Here is a 23,115-nt window from a genome sequence, read left to right on the forward strand (position 1 = left end):
ACCTCAGACTAGAGGATAAAGTCCTATTGGCCTAGGACACCAGCTTATGGTCACTGGTCACAGTGGCCCCAGAAAACAAAGGCAGGCTTGTTGTGTCCCAGCATGCTGTTTGTTTTCTGTGCATTGGTATTTATTCTGGAGTGACTATTGAAGTAGGCTGGCATTTCCCACTTGTCTGATGACAGGGATTTCCACTCAGAGACACTCACCAATGACAAGTACCTCCACTCAGAGACACTGATCAACACGGACCTTCACTCCAAACGCTGACTGACAACAGGGACCCCACTTGGAGATGCTAACAATAGTGACCTGCACTTGGAGACACTGACTGATGACAGGGACGCCAACTCAGAAACAGCGATTGACAAAAGTGACCCCTACTCCAAGTTGCTGACTAAAAGCAGATGCCAGCACCACACCTGCCTCCTCAAGGGCCCCGTCCGCCTTTATCATGCCCTGGTGATTCTCCTGCCGTGGAGACCTGGCTACACAGTGGAGGAAGCCAGCCTTGCCTTTCCCACTGCTGACTGCCCACTCATGCATCTGCCCTGCTATGGCAGGTGATAAGGGTGACGAGGACACAGGAGGATCCTCTTTTAGTCAGCAGTGGACAAGCATGGAGTGAAGTTTAAGAAGCTCTGAAAGCAGCATTGGAGCATACGAAGGAATCCATCTAAGGAAATGCCCACAAGCCAGCATCCACAGGGTGGCTCCTGGGCAGGCCCACAGCCTGGGCAGCACCAACACGCTAGCTGGACCTTTTCCAGTCGACTTTAGGGCATCAGTGATGACTGTGTGTGACAGTGGCCTCTGGAGTGGTCTCAGATGGGGTCTGGCTTGTCAGTCAAGTGTCTGCTTATTTGCCCACCTGCATAGACTTGGGAAAACGGAGGCTCACAGACAGCTAGGGTTCTGGCTTGGATATGAAGCGTTGCCCAACAAAGCTTGGTCTCCAGCTGGTGGTACCTCTGAGAGGTGACAGGATCAGGAGGTACTAACTCCATCAGAGGATTCACCCATGGATGAGTTCATAATGATGGGCCTGGTTGGAGGAAGTGGGTCCCCAGGGTGTGACTTGTCCCTCCCCTTCCTGTCTCTCTTTGCTTCCCAGCTGCCATAAGGTGAGCAGCTGTGCTCTACTGTGTGCTCCAGCTGCCACGATGCTCTGTCTGACCACAGCCCTGAGACAGCAGAGCCCAGGAAATAACCATGTACTGAAGCCAGGGGCCAAAATAAATCCTTTCTCCTTTAAGTTTGCACTGGGGTATTTTGTCACAGCAACTTAAAGTGACTGACAAAGCAAGCCTGAGTCCTGGGGGTCTGGATGGTCCCAGCTGGCGTCATTCTCAGGGATGTCCCAGGGTGGATGGTAGATTACATGCTCGCTCTGCCCAGCCCAGGCAGCTACTAGGCACAGTCCAGGCCCTCGAGCACAGCCTGTGCATCTTACAACAGCCCAGCACAGCAGCCAATGCGAGATCCCCAAGAATCCCAAGGAATGGGGGGGGTCTCAAAATGCTTAACACAACAGCCCTTGAATGCAGAGAAATTAAAATCTGAGATAGGCCGATAAAGTCCGTCCCAGTTCAACAAAGACAATGGAAGTCCAACGGAAGGAAGGAAGACTCATGAATCTAAATGCTTGGGAGCCGCCCCACAAATCAGCCTGGCCCCTTGGACCCTCCTGGGCCAGCGCCCCACACTGAGCACTGGTCCCAAAGGGAACCCGAGGGTGCTGCACTCACCTGTCTCCTCCCCGGGGATCCGAGAAGTGTTGAACAAGCGCTCCCACTGTGCTGAGCAGAGCGGGATCGTCCCCAGGACACGAATCTGTAGTAAAAACGTGTTTCAACCCAACAAGCAAAAATTCCACATGAGCAACTTAAGACTGCACATGTGAACGCAGCACTTGCTTTCTGTGCACACGGCCTGCCTGACTTAATCTTTTCCACTCGTTCCCTGGGGTGGCACATGGGGTGGGGACTTGCTGAGCCATGCCAGGGTGGATGTGTGTCTTGCTCATCCTGAGTAGCTCACCAGCGGTATTGCTTTTGTTTTTCAAAAACAAAGATGTCCAATTACATAATATAAGACATATGTCCATTTAGGATAGGAATGAATTAAATCTGAAAAAAAAAAAAAAAGAACACTTGGCACTTACAAATTATATCAGGTCAGGAGCCACCTGGGAAAGAGCACCAAGGGGCAGAGGAACTTTCGGGGTGATGGGTTTAGGGGTGTAAGGATAAAGACATCAAGATGTGCACTTGAACTAGGTGCCTTCGGTCAGCTATCCCTCCTCAGGGAGCTCAGAAAGAACTGTTCAGTGGGAGATGGGCTTGCCTCGCGTGCACAAGGCCCTGGCTCCAGCCCCAGCACCAGACAGAAAAAAAAAAAAGAGAATAAAAAAGTTTAAAAGGTGAAGGGCTTTGGGACATGGCTCAAGTGGAAGAGCACCTGCTTGGGAAGCTTGAAGTCCCAAGTTCAAATCTCAGTACTGTCAAAAAATAAATACATAAAAAACTGAGTTTCCAGTTTAGCACACATTTAAATTCCAGCGGTTTCCTAAAGAGCAATGTGACACCCACCGGCTTGATCTCCTCCCGGTCCAGCTTGCGTCGGTAAAGCAGAATGGCGTGGATGGCGTTCCCGGCTCTTGCGGCCTGAATGTGAGTCGGGGTGACGTAGAGCAGGTCCTGACAAAGGAAGGCATGACAACGACCAGTCACAGGGAAAGGTTAAGTACCCTGTGCGGCAGCTCCACACTGCCAAGATGCTTCCACAGATGCGGCCAGCTGCGCCCACTACGTGTGTCCACGCTTGGACAGTTGTACCCTGTCAGTGCTCTGTATAAAGTCCCCAGGTATTCCTGGGCTACTAAAAGATGATGATGTTTTGTCCCCAAATAACCTGGCCGAATGCACAGGAAGGGGAGAAGAAATAAAAGGCAGGAGCAACTGGACAACTGGGAGGTTTTCTAGATGAGCAGTGAGCAAAGATTTAAATAATCACATGTCTAGAGCTGTGCCTGCCGCTAGCTTGCTAGGCACACTTCTAAATGTCTCCTTCTCCACGGCTTGGGAAAAGACTAAGGGAAACGCAGGTGTCTTGTAAGTCCAGCATGGGAAGGCTGAGGCAGGAGGACGGGAAATTTGAGGGCAGCCGGGGCTACATATGAGACCTGTCTCAAAAAACAAGCAAGGGAAAAAGAAAAAGAGCTGCGATGATGTAGCTGTGTCAGAGCGCTGTCCTGACAGGTGCAAGGCCCTGGGTTCCAGCCCCAGTAGAAAGGAAAGAAAGAAAAGGAAGGGAGGGAGGGAAGAGAGAGGAAGGCTGGCTGGCCGAGAAACCCAGGTCTAAACACTCTGGAAGTGGCTATGCAGGACAGAACCCGAGGACATCAATACAAATGTCTCTGGGGAAGGGGACACCAGGCGGACACCCACTCTCAATTGCGCAGAGGAAAAAGTCCTGTGTGCCACACCAATGATTTTCCTCTCAGTTTGAGACAGTTTCAGTTGTGAAAAGGAAGAGGATAGTTGTGAAGGGCTGGGCGGTGGCTCAAGTGACAGGACACTTGCCTAGCAAGTGCAGGCGTGAGTACAGGGGCTCAGTCCCCAGTATCACAAAAAGGACAAAAAAAAAAAAAAAGAAGGAAAACTCTGAAAAAAGCAAACAATAAAAACAGATAAGGAAAACTACCATAAGAAGGGGACTAAGGTAGAAAGGAGAAAAATAGAGGGCAAAACCAATTCGGGTTATAATACCTACGTACACACGGCAATGTCGCAATGAAACTCCCTTTACAGCTGTCTTGAGAAACCGAGACGGGAGGCCGGCCCCGAACACTCGGTCCCCGTAAGCCCGTGGCCTTTGGCACCCAGGGCAGTGTGCAGGTGTGCGGTCTGTGGTGGCATCGGGTGGCGGGGAGGCGTGCAAGGCGTGCACGCAGCTCGGGGTGGGGGTGGGGTGGGGTGGAGGAGGGGGAGGGGGTGGGGGAGGGGGAGGCCCCACTCACCATGGCGTAGTAATTGCTGTTCACCATGAGTGGGCCGCGGCCCCGCAGGTAGATGTACTCCTCCCACCAGTCGCTCACCTGGGGACACAGACACCCGCACTCAGGACGAGCCTGCGACACGCTACTGACAGGGCCAGAAGGCCGGGGCGTCCTGTGTGTGTGCACGAGGGAGTGGAGACAGGGCTCGAGGAACATCACTTTCATGGCTTGGATAGGTAAAAAACGAGTGACCGGGTGACAGCATAGGTGGGGTGTTCTGGGGTTTTATCTTTTTGGTGGCACTGGGCTTTGAACTTGGGTCCTCACGCCTGCTGGGCAGGTGCTCTACCCCTTGAGCCACCCCGCCAGTCCCAGCGTGTTTAACAGCTGACACTGCAGGACTGGGCGGGGCTGGCAGGACAGGGCCTGCCTGGCACGCACACAGCCTGGGCCCCACCCCAGCACCCGCCGTCCCCAACCGCCACACTGCTCCCCATTTCCTAGTCTCCCTGAAAAAGCCCCCGTGTGTTGGTACCGAGGTTAGAGCCCGGCACTAACCCAGGCTCTTATTCTCCAGTGTGACTGTCCCAGTGTCATCCAGCAAGCTCTTCCTAGCCACCCATGCATGCTGCCCGGTCATCACCTCCCTTGCCCAGGGATCACTGTCTTCAACTTTGCTGCAGCACACGGGTAGGGAATGGTATGTGTGAAGAGTCTAAATGCATGTCAGGCTAACCGGCACCTCATAGAAAACAGAATATGGGCCAGGCATGGTGGTGTGTGTCTGTAATCCCAGCTACTCAGGAGGTGGAGATCAGGAGGATCACAGTTCAAAGACAGCCCAGGCAAAAAGTTACTAAAACCTCCATCTCAACAAACAAATCAGAACTGATGGTGCCCTCCTGCCGTTCCAACTACTGGGGAGGCAAAGGTGGGAGGATCGAGGTTCAGTCTGGCCAGGGCAAAAACATGAGACCCTATCTGAAAAATAGCTAAAGTGTAAAAAACGGCTGGAGGAGTGGCTCAAGAGGTAGAGCACTTGCCTAACATGCCTGAGGCTCTGAGTTCAAACCCCAGTACCACCCAAAAAAGGGGATAAAATACATAAATACCCCAAATTAGTATTTTTATACAGAAAACTTTCATCAGGAAAAGTTACGTGTGCAAATACTTACGTAATTTGTGGCCCACCAGGATTTTAACTTCAAGTACCACTGTAGCCTTGGTCCGAGATTGATGGCGAAATCTTGGGCAAGCGCCGTCATCCGCTGAAATTCCTCCTCCTTCATCAGAGGCTTCACCGAGTCCAGGTACTGGGTCAGTGGAAAACAGCACCACATCACACACCTCATCGAAGCGCGGCCATGTCGCCTGCGCCCCAAGAGAGTCACGGCACCTTCACAAGACCGTCACCCTCCCCAATGTGCTTCCCTGAGCACACACGGCTCAGTGACACGAGCCAGGCCGTGGGTTAGTGGTTGGAGACATCACACAGTGTCTAGGTCACTGCTGGGTGACCAAGGGCATTTCAAGACTGTCTCTCTTCTGCTATTTGGCAATTAATAAAAGAGCTGCCTTCACCTATGCTGCGATGACCTGGATGGTGCCATGGGATGGTGGGTGGCACTGAGAGCTCCGTGTGGGTCAGGCAGGCACTCAGTTGCAGGACGGGGAGAGGATGGGGAGGGGACGGGAGGGGACAGGTTGGTCATGACACAGGCCAAGGCCAGGGCTTGAGGGTCAGGATTTTCAGGGCACAGACAGACAGACACACGCCTCAACAACACGGCTTTGGTGCAGCTTCACACAGGTGGCTGGTTGATTTGTCACGAGATGCTCTGTCCCCAAGCCGCTGGCCGCAAGAGCAGCTTTGGGTAGTGGGGGGTCTCAGGTGCCTGCATTTCCCAGAACATGTGTGCTAACGACACAGAGACCATGCCACACACGGGAAGCAGACACTGAGCTACGTGTCACAGGCAGATGCCCACTGAGAGCCTGAGTGTCTCCCTCACCCCGTCCCCATCGGCTCCAACCCCCAGGTGAGGATGCAGGACAGCAGAGATGGGAAGGAACTGCCTTGTCAATGGGACTAAGTCATTAGGTCCTGAAGCCGAGAAGGTTCTGAAAATGGGGCCAGAAACGTGAAACCCAACAGCTAAAATCTGCCCATATGACAAGATATGATCAGCTTAAAAATCAGCAGTCTCACCAGGTGCTGGTGGCTCATGCCTGTAATCCTAGCTACTCTGGAGGCTGAGGTCAGGAGGATCACAGTTCAAGGCCAGCCCAGGCAGATAGTTCAAGACACCCTCTCTCCAAAATAACCAGAGCAAAATGGAGGTTTGGCTCAAGTGTAGAGCACCTGCTTTACAAACATGAAGCCCTGAGTTCAAATCCCAGTCCCACCAAATAAAATAAATAAAATTATCTGAGTAGTTTGCCTTTGAAACATGACACCTTTTAAAAAAGATATTTAAGATACCACGATGTATTGAGAAAAAAAAAAAAAACTATAACAGCCCTGCAAGGGACATTGCTAGGGCTGGTGAGGTCAAATGACAGAATGACACAGTCGCAGCCTTACGTAAGGGCACTGCAATGGCCTGTGAGCACATGAGGCTGAGTCACACCTACCCTGCTCACTGTGTCCTTGATGGTGGGGACAGGCAGGCGAGGCAGAGATGTCTGGAAGCTGTACAACATGGGCTTTCGGCCTGAAAAGACCTTGACCATGGCCTGCAGAGAGAAGACACGTTCAGGATGAGCTAAGTTAAGATCCAGCTCTCGGTTATACACAGCTGGCGACTATTCACAGGTCTTCCATGGTGGTTCTTAGTCTGTGGCTGCTTCTCTGCCCTACGTTCATGGGCCTTGGGAAACAAACACCTCGACCCCCGCCCCCCAAAAACCCCAGTGAGGACTGGCAGACTGTTTAAGGTGGTAGAGCGCCTGCCCAGTAAGAGTGAAGCCCTGAGTTCAAATCCTAGTGCTGTCAGAAAGTAAAGTAAGATAAAACCAAAGCAAGCTGACTAAAAGCAAAGTCTGACAGAGCCTGTGAGACACCGATGCCCAGTGTCAGGACCCCCTGGGCCTGTGGCATCCCACACCTCCTCCTGAGAGGCCCTTGGTTTTCAATTGGCTCAAAGCATTAGGAACAGGAGTGAGGTCAGCTGAGGGCCTGGCCCTCAAGTCAACCACAGGGCTGGCAAGGGGTCCCTTGGGTCATGTCAAGTCTTGTGGACAGGACATCGCCTACCATGGGCCCTGGTTTTAGACTGGATGATGACCAGCGCAAGGCTTTCCTAGGGCTCAGGGAAAAGGCAGTGGTGACTCTCAGTGCTGAGGAGTGCTGGGACTCAACTGGACATCGGCCCCAAAGGCCATCCTTATGTCCACTTATAAATTCTGCTTCTCTAGGAACCAGAACACTTCCATGCAAAGAGCAGGAAATGGATCTGGAAAACAGTGAAGCCTGGGCTGTGTGGTGACCACCAAGGTGACCCCCCTGGAGGGCCAGGTCAGCCAGCTGGAGTCACAACATGGAAACTGAGCAAAACAGCACAGGCTAACCTCAGGTGCACATGAGCAAACCTAAACTGACACATTCCATCTCACATACACTAATAAAATGAGAGTGGGGCTGGGCAGCACATGCCTGTAATCCAAGCCTGGGAAAAGTTAGGCTTTTGAGTGTTTGCCTCAAAAACAATCAAAAAAAAAAAAAAGCTTTGGGTGCGTTGCTCAAGTGGTAGAGGGGCTTGCCTAGTTAGTATGAGTGAGGCCCTGGGTTCGATCCCCAGTACTGCAAAGAAACAAATCAATGAGAAAGAGTGCCAAGAGAGAAATGACTTTAAAGAAAAGCTTACCATGACCAAGTTTGTTAAAATCATTTCAGCCACTTTATAAAAGGTGTGCTAACAAAGTTACTCTTAAGACAGACTGGTGGGGCACCCCTATAGTCCCAGCACTTGGGAGACTGAGGCAGGAGGAGCGGGGGCTTGAGGTCAGCCTGGGCTACTTAGTGAGACCTTGTCTCAACACAACAAAACAAAAAAGTTACTGTTTCTTTACAAAGAACAGCCCCAGAAACCCAGGGAAGCCCAAGACAGTGACAGGTGGTCAGGTGCACATATGTGAGCACAAGCCTGCTGTGACTTACAGGGCTGAGCTCCAAAGATGGAGCCTCAGAAGCCCCAAGGTGATTCCTACCTGGGATGGGTGATTTCTCAGAAAACTGAACTCCTGGAAATAAACAAGCTCGGACAAGTGTCCACACATGCAAGGGTTTTTTCTTTAAAGGCAGGACCCAACTTGGCCACAGGGCTAGGGACGTGCTAGGATACAGGAGTGAGCCCACCTGACTGCACGGTGGCCAGAAAGCCACAGAGACCAGCTGGACGTGAATGGAACCTCTCCAGCCACCACAGGTCATGACCAAATCACACATGAGGGGTCAAAGAAAAAAGGTCCCTGCTGGGCGCTGATGGCACACAGCTGTAATCCTATCTACTCAGAAGGCAGAGATCAGGAGGATCAAGGTTCGAAGCCAGCCTGAGCAAATAGTCTGTGAGACCCTAGCTCAAAAAAACCCATCACAAAAAAAGGCTGGTGGAGTGGCTCAAGGTGTAGGCCCTGAGTTCAAACCCCAGTACGACCAAAAAAAAAAAAAGAAACAAAGAAAAGGAGCCTCTCCCCTGGCTCCCCGCCGATGGCCAGCGCCCTCTGTTACCATCCAGATCTTGGTGGAGCGGCTGACTTTGCCGTGCTCAGCGAACATCCAGCCATGGTAGGACAGGAGCACCTTCAGGGAGTAGCGCATGGTGACGATAAGAGCCACCCACAGCCCTGTGCCGAAGAGGACATTGCTCACCACGTTCTTCGTCTGGGTGGACAGGCGGCCACTGCAAGGACAAAGCCAGGCAGATTCAAGTGCATTAGTGTGGGATGGGCAGAGACAGAAGACATGGGAGGAGGCTGCCTGGCCTCGTCACAGAGTGACACTCCAGGGACTCCTCAGCCACCTCCTTCCGCCTCTAAATGAACCAGACCTGGGCCTGTGCCTGTAATCCCAGCACTTGGGAGGCTGAGGCAAGGGATTTTGTGAGCCCAGCAGTTCAAGACCAGCCTGGGCAACACAGTGAGACCTAGTCAGGCTTTTCTGGAATCAAAACAAACTAAGGAGCCGGGCCCCAGTGGTTCACTCCTGTAATCCCAGCTACTCAAGAGGCAGAGATCGGGAGTGGCTCAAGGTGCAGGCCCTGAGTTCAAATCCCAGTACCACAGAAAAAAAGAAAAAAGTTGATTTGTGCAATCTGGGAAAACACACTGTTCTCTCCAGGGTCCATGGCAGAGGCCACCCACGGGGTACCCTGTGCCCTGGGGGACGTGGACCGCCTGGCTGGTGCTCATGGGGAATTTGTGCCATTTTCTTCAGCTCTTCATAGACTTAAGCTGTTGGTTACAATCGTTACCTGAGCTATTTGGTACCAAAAGACCTTGGTTTTGATCTAGTGGGGAATATTTGTCTTGGATAAACTGATGACCTGATCATGAAAAAGGGTCATTTAAATAATAAACAGAGAAAGGAAATATTTTCGTTTGTTTGTGAAGGGAGAGTATTTCATGGTAAAGATGGAACTTTAAAAATAAGACATAGCGGCTCACATCCAGCTACTTGGGAGGTGGAGGTAGGGAGGATCCCAGTTCTAGGACAGGCCAGGCAAAAAATTAAAGCCCCATCTCAATCAATAAACTGGGCGTGGTGGTGCTCGCTGTAATCTTAGCTACTCAGGAGGCACAGTTAGGAGGATCATGGTTCCAAGGCCAGCCCTCGGCAAAAAGATGAGACCCTGAAAAATAATCTGAAAAATAACTGAAAGCAAAAAGGCCTGGAGGTATGAGTCAAGTGGTAGAGCGCCTGCCTCGAAAGCTGAGGCCCCAAGTTTAAAGCCCAGTACTGGAAAAAAAAAAAAATTCAAACCAAAAAATCGAGCTCCTGAGGAGCAGGGATGGGGAGTTGCAGAGAGAAACCCACACAGCGCCAGGGACCGCACTCTGAAAGTAACAACTGGGGCTGGGGGCGGCTCAGTGGCACAGCTTGGTGACATGCATGAGGCCCAGGGTTCGGTCCCCAGAATCAAAACAAAAGAAAACAGCAGCCTGGGGTACTGGCGCTCCTTCCTCCCGGAGAAGACAGCTTCGGAACAGCCCTGGAGGCTGGAAGGCTCTGACCCTTAACCCTCCCTGTCTAAATTCGGCTCTGAGGTGGCCCAGTTTACCAAAATAGACTCAGAGGGACAAAGAGCCCAATCCTATAAAGACCCAGATTACACAGGGCTTTAAATGGCGGACATGTACACATGAACTCTGCAAAGGCCACTGCTGGGCCTCGGGCCTCAGATGCCTTCAGGCAGCAGTGCCCAGACCTCTGCCACTCTCCTCAGTGTGGGCTCCAGGATATGGGCCTCTAGGTCCCCAAACTCCTAGGGGACTTTGACAGCAGGCCAGGAAAGGACAGCGAAAACTTCAAATGGAACCCAGGACAGTGACAGTCTGCATATGACGAGCCACCCCAGCACCGATGACGACAGGATTACTCACGTCGTGCCAAGGGTCCGACTGATTCTCGCGATCATGCCCAAGGAGGGGTCCACTTTGGTGTAGGTGGACGACATCACGCCCACCACCACAATGAGCCAGCTGGAGGGACTGGCTGGGAAGACGCCGGTGAGGATGCCATTCTAAAAGCAGACAGGGCCAACCGTGAGCTGTGCCCTCCCTACAGTGGCCACAACTGGACTGGCCCTGGAAAGACAGGCTGCTGGGACGCCAGGCAGTGGGAGAAGGTGTCCCAGCACACAGGTGACCAAGGACTGCCCCCTCAAAGGCTGGGACTGTTCCCTGGAGGTCACAGCCGCAGCTGCTCCAACGACATTCAGCGTCTTCCCTTTGTTGACTTGTGAGCTAAACCTGCCATGCAACAGTTTCCCCAAGAGGGACCCCAAGACATTAGCACCACCCAGGCACTATTTTACCACCCAGATGCCCAGGCTCTACTCAGACTGGCTCACGTCACCTGCTGACAAAGAACATCCTTGGGCCACCATGGAGTCCCATCCTGGCCTGTCACTGTCCAGGATGCCCGAGACCCCAGTTCCAAAACCACCCATGGCAATCCTGAGTCAAGACAGTGCTGGGCCCTGAAAGGTGGGATTGTTACCTATGCTCTTCACTTTGCTGTATGTTTGAAAACCTTGAAAATGAAAATTCCCAGATGGCATGGCAGCACACAGCTGTAATCCCAGCACCTCAGAGGCTGAGGCAGGAGAGTAGGAGGATGGAGAGAGCGAGCTGGCTGGGCCACAGTGAGATCCTGTCTCTCCAAGAAAAAAAAAATAAAAGCTCACGAATGCCTCTTACTAAGATCCTGGTTTGCCCAAGACAACGGGTTTCTAACTCTTCGTTGGGATTCTCACCGACGTGAGCGCCCCACGGGGCTTCTAACTGTCGAAAGACGTTCTCTGAGCTAAAGACGCTCTTTTAAAACAAACTAATCCATTAAAGTTAAGTAAAAAATAAGTGAGCGAGAGGACCGTTATTCACCACGCCTCCCCAGTTCCAAGTCCACAGAGGCCTGTGTGTCCTGGCTGGCCCCTCTGCTCCTGCGAGACGCCACTGTCCTCGCCCGCGTGGTGTGCAGGGCTAGGCCACCCACTCTTCCTCCTCCGTGAGCCTGGCTCCCAAACTCAGCTTCTCCTACAGGTGGCGCCCTCCTCCACACTGCGGTGCACAGAACACCAGCTGATGGGTCACCTGTGCCCCACAGCCACCACTTCACCTGGGGGACACCTGTGCAATGGAGCCAGTTCCAGGGGCGCACCTGCCGCCACCTACTCTGGTTCGTGAGCCTCTCCCAGCAGCCTTGGTCTGCGCGGGCACAGTGGGCCGGGAGCTTGAACTGGCTTGAAGCTTTTCAAACCCACACTTAGTCCTGCTGGGATTTTTAAGTCAACTAAAATTAGGCTCTGGGATGAGCTCAGTAGCTTGCCTTGCATGAGCAAGGCCCTGGGTTCCATCCCCAGCACCGTAACAATAAAAACAAAAAATACACTAAAAAATTAGTTTTTTTCTTTTTTGGTGGGACTAGGGTTTGAACTCAGGGCTTCGTGCTCGCAAAGGAGGCGCTCTACCGCTTGAGCCACGCCTCCAGTCCACAATGAAAATGAACAAAAAACAAGACACCTGCTTAAAAGGAGCAGCCCATTTCCACTTCTTCAGACAGCCATAATTGGGAACATGTGGCCCGAACTCTGCTCGATAATTCATGCGGACAGTTTGCAGCTTTCGAGTATTTTACCAGCAAAGTCACCGATGTCTAGATATTCAGCCTTAAAACCAAGGTTGGACTTGCATTCCAGTCTTGACTCGGCCCCTGCTAAGCAGGTCCCTTCCCTGGGAACCTTGCTTCCTGTCCTGTTTTACAGCAAGCAGGTGCACTCCACCTGCCTTACTGAATCTCAAGAACTCAGTGAGCCAGCTGAGCATGGCGATGCACACCTGTAATCCCAGCTACTCAGAAGGAAAAGGCAGGAAGATTGTGAGTTTGAGACCAGCCCAGGGGGAACCCTGTCACAAAAACACATTTTTTTTAAAAAAGTGCTAGGGTTGTAGTTCGTGTGGCAGAGCACCTGCCTGGGAAGCGTGAGGCCCTGAGTTCCACCCCCGTCAAACAAAATAAACCTCGGTGAGGCGGTGCTCCACAGCCTCAGGTACCACCAACGCACATGGCATCCAGAGAGCCACTCTTGGCTGTCAGAACAGACACCACATACGGGCTCAAGCAGATATGGGCAGACCTTGAATCGGATGAACTTTTTCTTCCAGGAATGAAGTCCCGAGAGACAGATTTGCTTCAGGGCCTCATGGCTCAGCTGGAGGTCGATCCCGTCTGGGGTGACAGTGAACTGGAAAGCCACAGCCTGGTGAGCTTCTGCCATGGTGAGTGATTACCTGGAAGGAGAGGGGAAGCCGAAGTCAGGGTGCAGCTCTCCAAGGCCAGGCAAACCCCCCCTCCGACACCAGTATAGGTCTTTCTGAGTTTTGGATTCATGTTTGTCCCCATGTGTCACACCCTGCCTGTCCAGTGCTATACAGACCCCTGTGGCCTCTGCCGAGAAGTCCAGGCCAGTGGAGCCCCTGTACTTGCAATCCCCCCATCCATGGAGCCCCCACTAGGGACCCAGGAAGCTGATGGCTTCAGCAATTCACACTGCAGTGCCGAGTATCGCCCTCACGACCACTTCCTGGTCTGCGGGCAGGTGTGTGGCACCAACACCAGGTGCCCTGGCCTCTGGAGCACCCCTGGGCAGTTGAGAAGCCACCTCAGCCTTCCGGACAGCACCGAAGATGCAGTGTGATGTCATGCACAGACACAGGACAGGGCTGTGTCCTCCTCAATCACCCAGGGGACTTTGTCCCATGGTGGCTCTGGGCTCTTTTCCCATCTCGGGCCCCGGGAAACACATGCAAGGCTGTGGTATGGCTCTGCTGGAGGGCCCGCTGGGCAGGTGCAAGGCCCTAGAAGAGGAAACCTATGCTCTGACTGACCTTTGCCTTGCTGGAACTGGCTCGCTCCTGCCACCTTACTACACTGACACCACCGTGCCCCAGCACAGAAGAAGCGGTACCTCTGCCCCACCTGCTCCACCCCCCAAGCCTCCTGGGCTCCCCCAGCAGCTACTCCTCTGCCCGTCCCTTCTGAGAGTGCGTGACCTTCTCAAAATACTGCTGCAAAGTACTCAAGGGGTCCCCCCGCACCCCCTCGCTGGTGGCTCATGCCTGTAATCCAGCTACTCGGGAGGCAGAGATCAGGAGGATAAAGGTTCTTCGACGCCACCCCAAGCAAATAGTTCGAGAGACCCTACGTCGAAAAACCCTTCACAGGAAAGGGCTGGTGGAGTGGCTCAAGGTGTAGGCCCTGAGTTCAAACCCTAGTACTTGTCTGGCCTCGAACCTCAATCCTCTTGATGTCACCCTCCCAAACCAGGATTACAGGCATGAGCCATTGGCACCTGGCTTTCAATGGGTTTCTTTTTTTTTTTTTAAGGTAAGCAATAAAAACTCTACAGAAGTATGGTGAAATCTAAATTGTGTGTGTGTGTGTGTGTGTGTGTGTGTGTGTGTGTGTGTGCCGTGTGGGCATGCTTGTGTGTGCATGGCATATTCTTGTCACACCTGTTTGCCCGTGACGCCCCCAAGGGCCATGTGGAGGACCTTCAAAATCAACAGGATTGTGGTTTCAAAGACACCCAGTCCCCAAAATTCAAGCAGCTCAGTCTTCAGCAAGTCAGAACACAGAAACACTCCCAGATGCAGGCTTGGAAGGCAGCCAACTGTCACTCACTTGGTCATTCAACAAATATTTGCTGGCTGCGTCCCATGTGCCAACAAGGAGAGGACATAGACCCTGCAGAGGGGCCTCTGCCCTCCTCCAGCAGAGACAGGAGCAGAGAGCACGAAAACAAGTGTCACCTGAACAGCATTTGGGGTAGGGGAGAGGGGGTGCCAGGCAGGAATTTCCAGGAGACCCTAAAGCCCAGCACAAGGACCAGCCATGAGATGCTGAGCTGAGGAGGACCAGGGACAGGAGTGGGGCTCAGTTGGGGCCAGTGAGCAAGGGCTGGAGAGCAGGGTCCAGGGCAGATGCCTGTAGTCCCAGAAGGCAGCTTTGGGGTGGGTGGGGTGGGGGGCTCAGAGGCAGCCTGTGGGAGGGCTGGGTTTTCTGGGTTTTGTACTGAGGACAATGCAAAAGCATCAGCGGGGCGTGCCACCAGAGGCATCTACGTGGGTGCCAAAGGCATCGGAGGAGGCTGGCGTGGGCAACACACCTGGGACCTAGCACACAGAACCTTCTAGCTCAGCTCTGACTTGAGCAGAGCAAGTTGGCAAAACAGCACCCACTCGGCATGACCTTCACACACAGACGGGTGCTGAGCACTGGGCAACGTTTACACATGACTTTAGTGGGCAGGTGGTGGGTGCCCAGGGCCTGGCCAGGGGTGAAGACACAGATCCCATTCTAAAGCTGCAAGATCACCACCCAATGCTCGCTGCGGATCCACACACCACTCAGAAGGGAACCCCACCATGCAGCTCGGAATCCACGTGTCAAAGAGCGGCTGGGGCCTCGAGGCTAAGTCACAAAACCACCCAGATGGATCACAGTGACTACAAGGCCGGCCAGCCTGGCATCAGTTCTGGCATATAAAGTGCTGCGATGGCTGCCACCGACAACCCTCACAGCTTCCTGTAAAACTCAAGGGGTCCATTGTGACAGTAGATTAAATACAGCATCTGCCCAACACTATCCAAAAGTATGCACTGATGTTAGCTCGGGAGTCAGAGAATACTTACAGTGTCCCTTCCAGGGGCAACATGCCCTTGTCAGAGTGACCTACGCTCAGTGAAGGTCAGTGCTCCCTGAACCAAACGATGACACTGTGAAAGCACGGTCCTATCTGCCCTCCACTTGGTCAATCTTTCTAGGTCTGCAGCAGCCGAGACAGGTTGACCAGGTGACAGAAAGAGCTGAGAAGCTCCTCTGTACAAACATAATGAATGCTAATCCTGCCCTCCAGCTGGCTTCACGGCCTCGTGACTTAAAACTGTCACACTGCCTGTTGTAACCATGGGACTCAGCCGTTCCACTCGTAGGTATCTATCCACACAAAAACTTGTACACAAATGCACACAGCAGGCAAAAAGAGGAAGGGGTAAATAAAATGTGTTCTACCTGTGCAACTGAATATTACTCCATAAAAAGGAACAGAGCACTGACACGAGAAATGAACCTAGAAAATATGATGAATTCAAGTGACACACACACACACACACACACATATTTTGCTTTTTACGGTACTGGGGTTTGAACGCAGGGCTTTCACCCTGAGCTACCCTACCAGTCCTTTTTTTTGTGATGAGTTTTTTCGAGATAGGGTCTTGCAAACTATTTGCCTGGGCTGGCTTTGAACCACGATGCTCCTGATCTCTGCCTCCTGAGTAGCTAGGAGGATTACAGGCGTGAGCCACTGGAGCACTGCTAGTATGAACTATTTGAAACATTGTAAGAACTTTTGTAAATGCCACAATGTACCAGCACAACAATAAAATGAAAGGAAAAGGAAACTGATGCTAGGTGAAAGGAAGCAGACAGAAGAGGAAAAACACCGTCCGGTTCTGTACGTATGAAATGTCCAAAATAGGTAAATCTACAGAGGCAGAAAGTAGACAAGGGGCTGGGAGGAACTGAGGGGCTGGAGGTGATGCTAAGGAGGCTTCTTTTGGAGATGAGAAAAATGTCCCAAAACTGTGGAGACAGTGGCCCATTTGTGAGTGCACTAAAAGCACTGAGCACAGGCTTCAGATGGGTGAAGCCCACAGTACGGGAATTGGACCTCCCTGGGTCATGTCATGAAAACAGAAGTCTCATCTGTTCACATTCTATCTGTAAATACGCATCTGGGCCCAGACAGGGCGGGTGTCCCTGCTTCCTCTTCTCCCCCAACCCCGCCATCCACACTGCCATGCTCACACTCAGGGCTTCTGCAAAACCACTGCTCCCTCACAACACTAAGGAATCGCTGTTAAATACATTTTAGGTATCCCATGGTATCGGCCGTTTTTTATTTTAAGACCTCTTATCTTTCTGTGGTACAGACTAAAATATTTACAAATGCAGGTACTAAGTGGTCTGGGCCCCACCTCCTAGGACGGAAGAGGCCACATGCCCTGCTGCTCTCCCCGCAGGCTCACAGGGGACCAAGGGAACATGGCTGCTGAGGCCCAGGCCACCAGGCCTTTGTCCACACTGCCCACAGCATGGGGCAGTCACCAGCCACTTCACCGACCCACAGCCACTGTAAAAACAAGGAAGAGCAAAGCCAGCTGCGTGCCAGGCCACTGCCTCCCCTGGGGGCCCCTGTCACCCTTTCCTGGGCAGGAAGCCACACATCACACCGAGCAGGGACTTCTGCCTGCCACCTGCTGCTACCTACCTTTTACCAGATGAATGTGGATGTAGCCTGGTGGCCTCTGCCACCCGAGTCACTCCCAGAAACAGCAGCCGCAGTGACCAAGGACCCCATGACTTTACAAAGTCAAAGAGACCCCCAGACCCCTCCCCCAAACCCCTGAGGTCCCCTCCCTCATTCCTGACACTGGGCCAGAGTGTCCGAATGGTTCTAAAACAGAATTTTTTCCTGAAAGGGAAGCAGGCAGTAAAAGTAGGCACACAAAGGCATCCCACCTTCCCTCCCCGGAGCCCTGAAGGGCAGGGTTCCCAGACCCAAGTTGAAAACCACAGGGAGAGAAAGACTGATGGGGTTGTTAGCCAACAGAAAGCCAATGTGTCCCCAAGGCTGGCTCTGCACAACACTGACAGCAAGTCGGAGCCTCAAGGCAAACAGACGGGCAGTCCCATGCACTGGCCCAGACTGCCAGAGTGGAGGGCGCAGCCTGGGCCCCCAGGACAGCTCTCCCCACAGGTGAGCAGACCAGGCAGGTGAGGCAGTTGTGAGGGGTGGGGCAGACAAGCTGGAGGGGGGGCAGAAGGGGTGGAGGTGAGCACCCAGGGGAAGAAGGTGAGTCATGCGTAAATCCAAGGACCTCAGAAACCCTGAACTTCACTGCATTCTCTAGCAAACTTTGTTCCCTCCCATCAAGCCCTGAGATTGAACTCAGGGCTTGGCACTTGCAAAGGAGGCGCTCTACAGCTTGGGTCACACCTCCAGTCCATTTTGCTCTGGTTATTTTGGAGATAGGGTCTCGAGAACTATTTGCTCAGGCTGGCCTCAAACCTTGATCCTCCCAATCTCAGGCTCCCAAGTAGCTAGGATTACAGGCAGGCATGAGCCACCAGCACCCATGCTGTTCTCTGCCTTAAATACTCAAAATCACGAGATACTGCAAATGCACAGAAAAGTGTAGACTAGCACAATGCACATTTTATTGTACTGACTCGAGGATATCTGACCCTTTTAAATTAAGAATGACGCATCAAGTTGGACAAGGCGGTGCCCACCTGTAATACCAGCACTCAGGAGGCTGAGGCAGGATTTGCAAGTTCAAGGCCAGCCTGGGTTACGCAGTGAGACCCAGCATATGGTACGATTGTCTCACATCTTCCCATCCACTTGGAGTATGCCTGGACCACTTATGGCAACCGCACCTCACTCTTCACTCTTCACACACCTGCTTCTGCCCTGCACCAGTGCCGGAAGAACCCAGGATGTGCTGCGTCCCTCAGGCATGAGGGGTTTGTTCTCACCTGCTCACTGTCACAAACAAGGAGGCAGTAGATGACCTTGTCCACAGTGGAACATTACTCTATTTACTGTGGGGGCCTCGGAGAAAGAGCACATGGGGGCGGAGGTGAAGAAAAGAAAGAGCAAGAGGGGTAAACTTATCAAGTACAATGTACGTGTGTATGGAAAGAATAAGATAAAAATTTAAAGGGGTGTCTACAGCGCTGCTCGAGGACTGTCCAGGTCAGCACGTGACTCTTTCCCCCATTTGTATCGGCATATGTTAAATTGTATATAGCAAGGTATTTCATCATGGAATTTCCAGACATGAATATAATGTACTTTGATTAAAAAAATAAATAAATAAAAAGATACCAACTGAATAAAGCTCCCTGAATTCCCTGCTTGCCCTCAAAAAAAGAAAAAAGCACCCGTGGTGGTGGCGGGCATCCCCCAGGCCTTTGGGACAGCATCCCCTTCTCTGCCCTGCCCTCTCTGGCTGATCCGGCTCCCCCCATTATTGTGCCCCCTGTGACCTCCCCAAGGCCTGGCGGCTGCTCACTAATTCATGTTCCCCAACTCAGCCCTCCCAGGGATCTGGCTGCCCTGTTCATTTTGCTGTGGCCGCCAGGCCAACGTCAAGAAGGAAGTGTGCGTGCTCCAACACTGCCTATCCTCTTGTATCTGGGAAGTGCATGTGTCTTGGCTGTTACAGGCATGAGGACAGGCCCATCCCTGTGTGACCTGCCTGCAGGTCTTTCCTCTTGTCTCCTCCCACCACCTTCCAGCCAGGGCAGAAGGCCAAGGGTACCCATGGGCTCTGACTCCAACTCTCCCTGCCATCCTGGGCACACCCTGCCCAGGCTGGGCACAAGGCCAAGTCCCTGTGTCCACATTGCTGGATGTCCCAAAGTTCCAGGATAGAAAGGGGCCTCGGGGCCAGCTGGCCCAGCTGCTCCAGCTGGCAGGCCACCTCTGCTGGTGGCCTCCTCCTTACCACTCTACCTTCCCAAGACCCAGGATTCTCCCCACCACCTGCACAGGGGCCGAAGGGCTCTGTGACGTCCCCTCCCAGTGCCCACTAAACCACTGGTGTCTGAGTACCAGCCGCATTTCCCAGTCCTTCTTCTCCTGGGTTAAGGTCACCATTGCCACTAACGTGGTTACTGAGCCCCTTGCTATGTCCCCTCAGCCCCCTGGACTCACTCAGGGAGTCAGTCAGCTCTTCAAGGGCTCTGACTTCAGCCTGTGCACATGACTTCATGTTACAGCCTATCTACATGAGGCCAAAACCACCTGGGCTGAAAATTACCTCCCACCTTCCTGCACACCTGTGCTCTCCCCTGCCAGCTTTTCTCCTACTTGACCCCCATCACGGTCTGCCTCCGTGAGGCATGAGCAGGCTGGACCTGCCTTCACTGCCTCCCCCACCTGTGCTCAATGCAGGCAAGAGAACCTGCAGAGGTGGAGGCACGCCTGTCCCCGCCTGGGCACAGCCTGGCCTTCCTGCCCCTCCCAGCTCTCCAACCTCCAGCTCCCCTCTCTCCACAGGGAGATTTCCCAAGGGTCCTGCTCAGCTCCCCTCTAGTCTGTCACCCCTACCCCCAGGGGTGGCCCACCTATAGCCCCTTGGGGGTCTGAGATACATTGCAGCCTGGGGGAGGAAAGAGGTGGCGTCCCCAGGGATGCCACAGCAGGTCCTACACAGCAGGACCACAGGGATCCAACTCCACAGCAGAGCATGCACCTGTGCCCCAAGTCCAAGGAAAGAGCACATACTGGAAAGGCAAGCAGAAAAGAGAAGGGGGAAGAAATCTGAAAGGAAGTATGCAGATGGGTGGAGAGTGGGTGTAACCCCTGCTCTGTCCTTCACTCATTCCCTCAGATCGCCAAGCATTGATAAGAGGATTGTTCTAGCCTTTGGGTTAAAATTCCGAACCAGAGCAAGGAAGCAGTACTGTCACACCTCCTGGGTAAAGAGCCTTAGTGCTCCTCCCCTAGAAGGGAACAGCCCGCTGGGGACTGTTCCTGACACAGGCCACTTCTAGTTCTGTCCTGACTGGCTCAGGAGAAAATCACAGGTGGCTGCTGTAGCAGGATACCCTGGCTACCAGGGAGACGCTCAGAAATTTACCCAACATGCCCAAAGCAGAAAACCCTCTGTCCAGTGGCCGGTGTTGTTATGAGCTGCTGACTGTTTGCTTTCACCGACCAAAGCCACACAATCACTTCTGAGGAGCAGGCATGGAGGCCAAGTGCACACACATCCTGGGTGGCTATGCAGGGTGGGGACTGCCCACCCCAAGCCCACCTGACAGGGAGCACGCACACACCCCCTTGTATAGAGCCCACGAAGATGCCACCTGTTTCCACATTACTACAGACGGCCTCACCTCAGGGGCCCAGACAGAGCGCTAAGCACCGTACAGTAACCCGATCTTGGAACACCAACAAGATGCAGAATAAGACACCTTGAGTCGCAAACTATGACCTATTTTTTCTTTTCTTTCTTTCTTTTTTTTTTTTATTTTGTGGCAGTACTGGGGTTTGAACTCAAGGCTTTGCACTTGGTAATCAGGCGCTTACCAAGTGCTTACCTGCACTTGAGCCAGGCCCCCAGCCCCTGAGAACCAGGCCCTATTTATCCCATCCCAGGCCTACGGGTCACCTGTTCCATGGTGTCCCCTACACCTCCCCAGGCTCAGCTCTCATCACCTCCACTTGGGCCAGACCAGGTGTGGTGATCCACAGCTGGCTACCTTCTGCTCTTGGTCCATCTCTGTTCTTTCTTTTGTTCACATTGAGCTAAAAACTCGCCTCTCCCGGGGCCCTGCTCCCCACTGACCCCTGAATCCACAGGACACCTCCAGACACGCAGAGCAAGCAACCTTTCCCACGCTTGCTGGCAAAGGGCCTCCACATCAAGTACTGCTTCGTCTCCCCAACAGGCTGTACGCTCCTCGCTTACCCCCCCATGCAGCCACAGCCTGCTGCATTCTGCAAAGACTGTTTTCAACTGAACAATTCTGTTCAATATCCCCCAGCCCACCACCCCCAGTCCTTATCAGATAAGCCATTGTGTGCCCTGTGGCGGGGAGGTGGTCACTCAGTCCCCTTTCTCTCTCTGTCATCAATTCCTTTGCACCAAAAATCTTTCACCCGGGGTGAGCAGCCCGTGAGCCCTAACTGACCCCAGCCTGAAGTGAAGCAGTACTTCCCTGCAGGAGGGCCAGGTTTCTTCTTCTTGAAGACCCCCGGGCTGCTGAACTGGGATGGCAGCCAGCTACGAGAGGAGCCCAAAAGTTGGCAAGGGGCACCAGGTGCTGCCAGAATTCAGAACATGCCCAGAGAAAACGGAGATGTGGTGATCACTCCGGTGTAGACATCAAACAATAAAGGTTAGGCTGGAGGTGTGGCTCAAGCAGTAGAGAGCCGGCTTTGCAAGCATGAAGCCCTGAGTTCAAACCCCACTCCCACCAAAAATAAATACAATTAAAAAACAAACAAACGAACGATAAAGCTTGCGGGGTACTGGGCTTCCAAGAAAATGGTCTCTCAGCAACTGAACTCGGTAAATAGATTTTGTGCCACGGAAGTGTTTCAACACAGCCTTGCAGACAACAGATAGAGGGATAGACAGGTGAGTAGGTCAGGAGGAAAACAGGTAGGTAGGCAGGTAGGCAGGTACGCAGACACGTGCTTTTTGATGAAAACATACTTCCTTTCACTGAACTTGGCACGTGCCGGACAGGCCATGTTTGCCAGTAATGTATCTGACCTGCGCCAGCTCAGTTCATTCCCACTAGGACCCTAACTTAAAGGTACGACTGCTGCCCCCACTTACTGAGGAGAAGGATCAAGACTCAGGTGTCAGAAGCTTGCCCGAGGTCACAGCCAGCGAAAGGCAGAGTGGGAATAAACTCCAGCCCCAACTCCAAAAGGCATGTCCTCACCTAGCAAGGTTAGATGGTAGGTGCTGCACAGAAGGTCGATTTGGGATTCCTGAAGTTACAACGCCCGCCGGCGGAATGAGGCCACTGTTGTAACCAAAATGGTGCAACTGCCGCCAACAGTAAAAGTACAGTATCACAAACACAATCGGTGCCAGCGCAGAAATTATTCACCCGTGCCAGTCTTCCCACTAGAATTGCGTAAGTCACAGCACCAGGGAGCAAATCTGCCTTCCTTTAACAAAGTCATCCAGCTGGCAGAGTGGCTCAAGCAGTAGAGCGCGTGCCTAGCAAGTGTGAGGCTCTGACTTCAAATCCCAGCACCGAATATATATATATATATTTTTTTTTTTTCACTACAGAGAGGGACATGAAAACCCAGAATTGCTCACATGGGATTTAATGTCACGTCCACTCTGAGTCTGTGGGGGTAGCAGGGTGAGGGTCCCTTAAAACCCAGGCCCTCTGCCTGCTGTGATCTGGGAGTGGCACAATGCAGATCTGGGTTCAAATTCCAGCTCTATTACTTATTGAGACCTTGAGCAAATGTCACCTGCTCTCACACACTCTGCTTGCTAGCACAGGGGTGTACATGGCAACCCCCTCAGGGGTGGCTCCAACACCTGCAGTTCTCCGTCAGGTGTTGAAAGTGCTACATATTCCACACTTAGAAGCTTTTTTCTGCGAGTTTTTTTACTGGGGTTTGAACTCAGGGCCTACAATCTTGAGCCACTCTATCGGCCATTTTTTGTGATGGGTTTTTTCCAGATAGGTTCTTTCGAACTATTTGATGGCTTTGAAACTTGATCCTCCTGAGTGGCTGGTGTAGCACATGTTAAACAGGTCTTTATTTTTTTATTTTGGT

At 52.7% G+C, this 23,115-nt stretch overlaps 1 protein-coding gene across 3 annotated transcripts in view; it reads right to left on the reverse strand.

Annotated features, from left to right (window-relative positions):
* The window catches only part of Cpt1a (carnitine palmitoyltransferase 1A), a 51,251-nt gene that overhangs the window by 22,651 nt on the left and 5,485 nt on the right, over window positions 1–23,115 (reverse strand). For all 3 annotated transcript variants that reach the window (XM_074050656.1, XM_020184975.2, XM_074050648.1), the window contains exons 2-9: window positions 12,856–13,009; window positions 10,601–10,740; window positions 8,730–8,901; window positions 6,635–6,736; window positions 5,176–5,313; window positions 4,022–4,099; window positions 2,592–2,699; window positions 1,749–1,833 (exon numbers count right to left, since the gene is read on the reverse strand). In XM_074050656.1, the coding sequence (XP_073906757.1) occupies window positions 1,749–1,833; window positions 2,592–2,699; window positions 4,022–4,099; window positions 5,176–5,313; window positions 6,635–6,736; window positions 8,730–8,901; window positions 10,601–10,740; window positions 12,856–12,996 (964 nt within the window). In that variant the 5' untranslated portion in view covers window positions 12,997–13,009. The remainder of the gene's footprint in view (window positions 1–1,748; window positions 1,834–2,591; window positions 2,700–4,021; window positions 4,100–5,175; window positions 5,314–6,634; window positions 6,737–8,729; window positions 8,902–10,600; window positions 10,741–12,855; window positions 13,010–23,115) is intronic.

Source organism: Castor canadensis, chromosome 1 (assembly GCF_047511655.1).
Source record: "Castor canadensis chromosome 1, mCasCan1.hap1v2, whole genome shotgun sequence".
Lineage (NCBI taxonomy): Eukaryota > Metazoa > Chordata > Mammalia > Rodentia > Castoridae > Castor > Castor canadensis.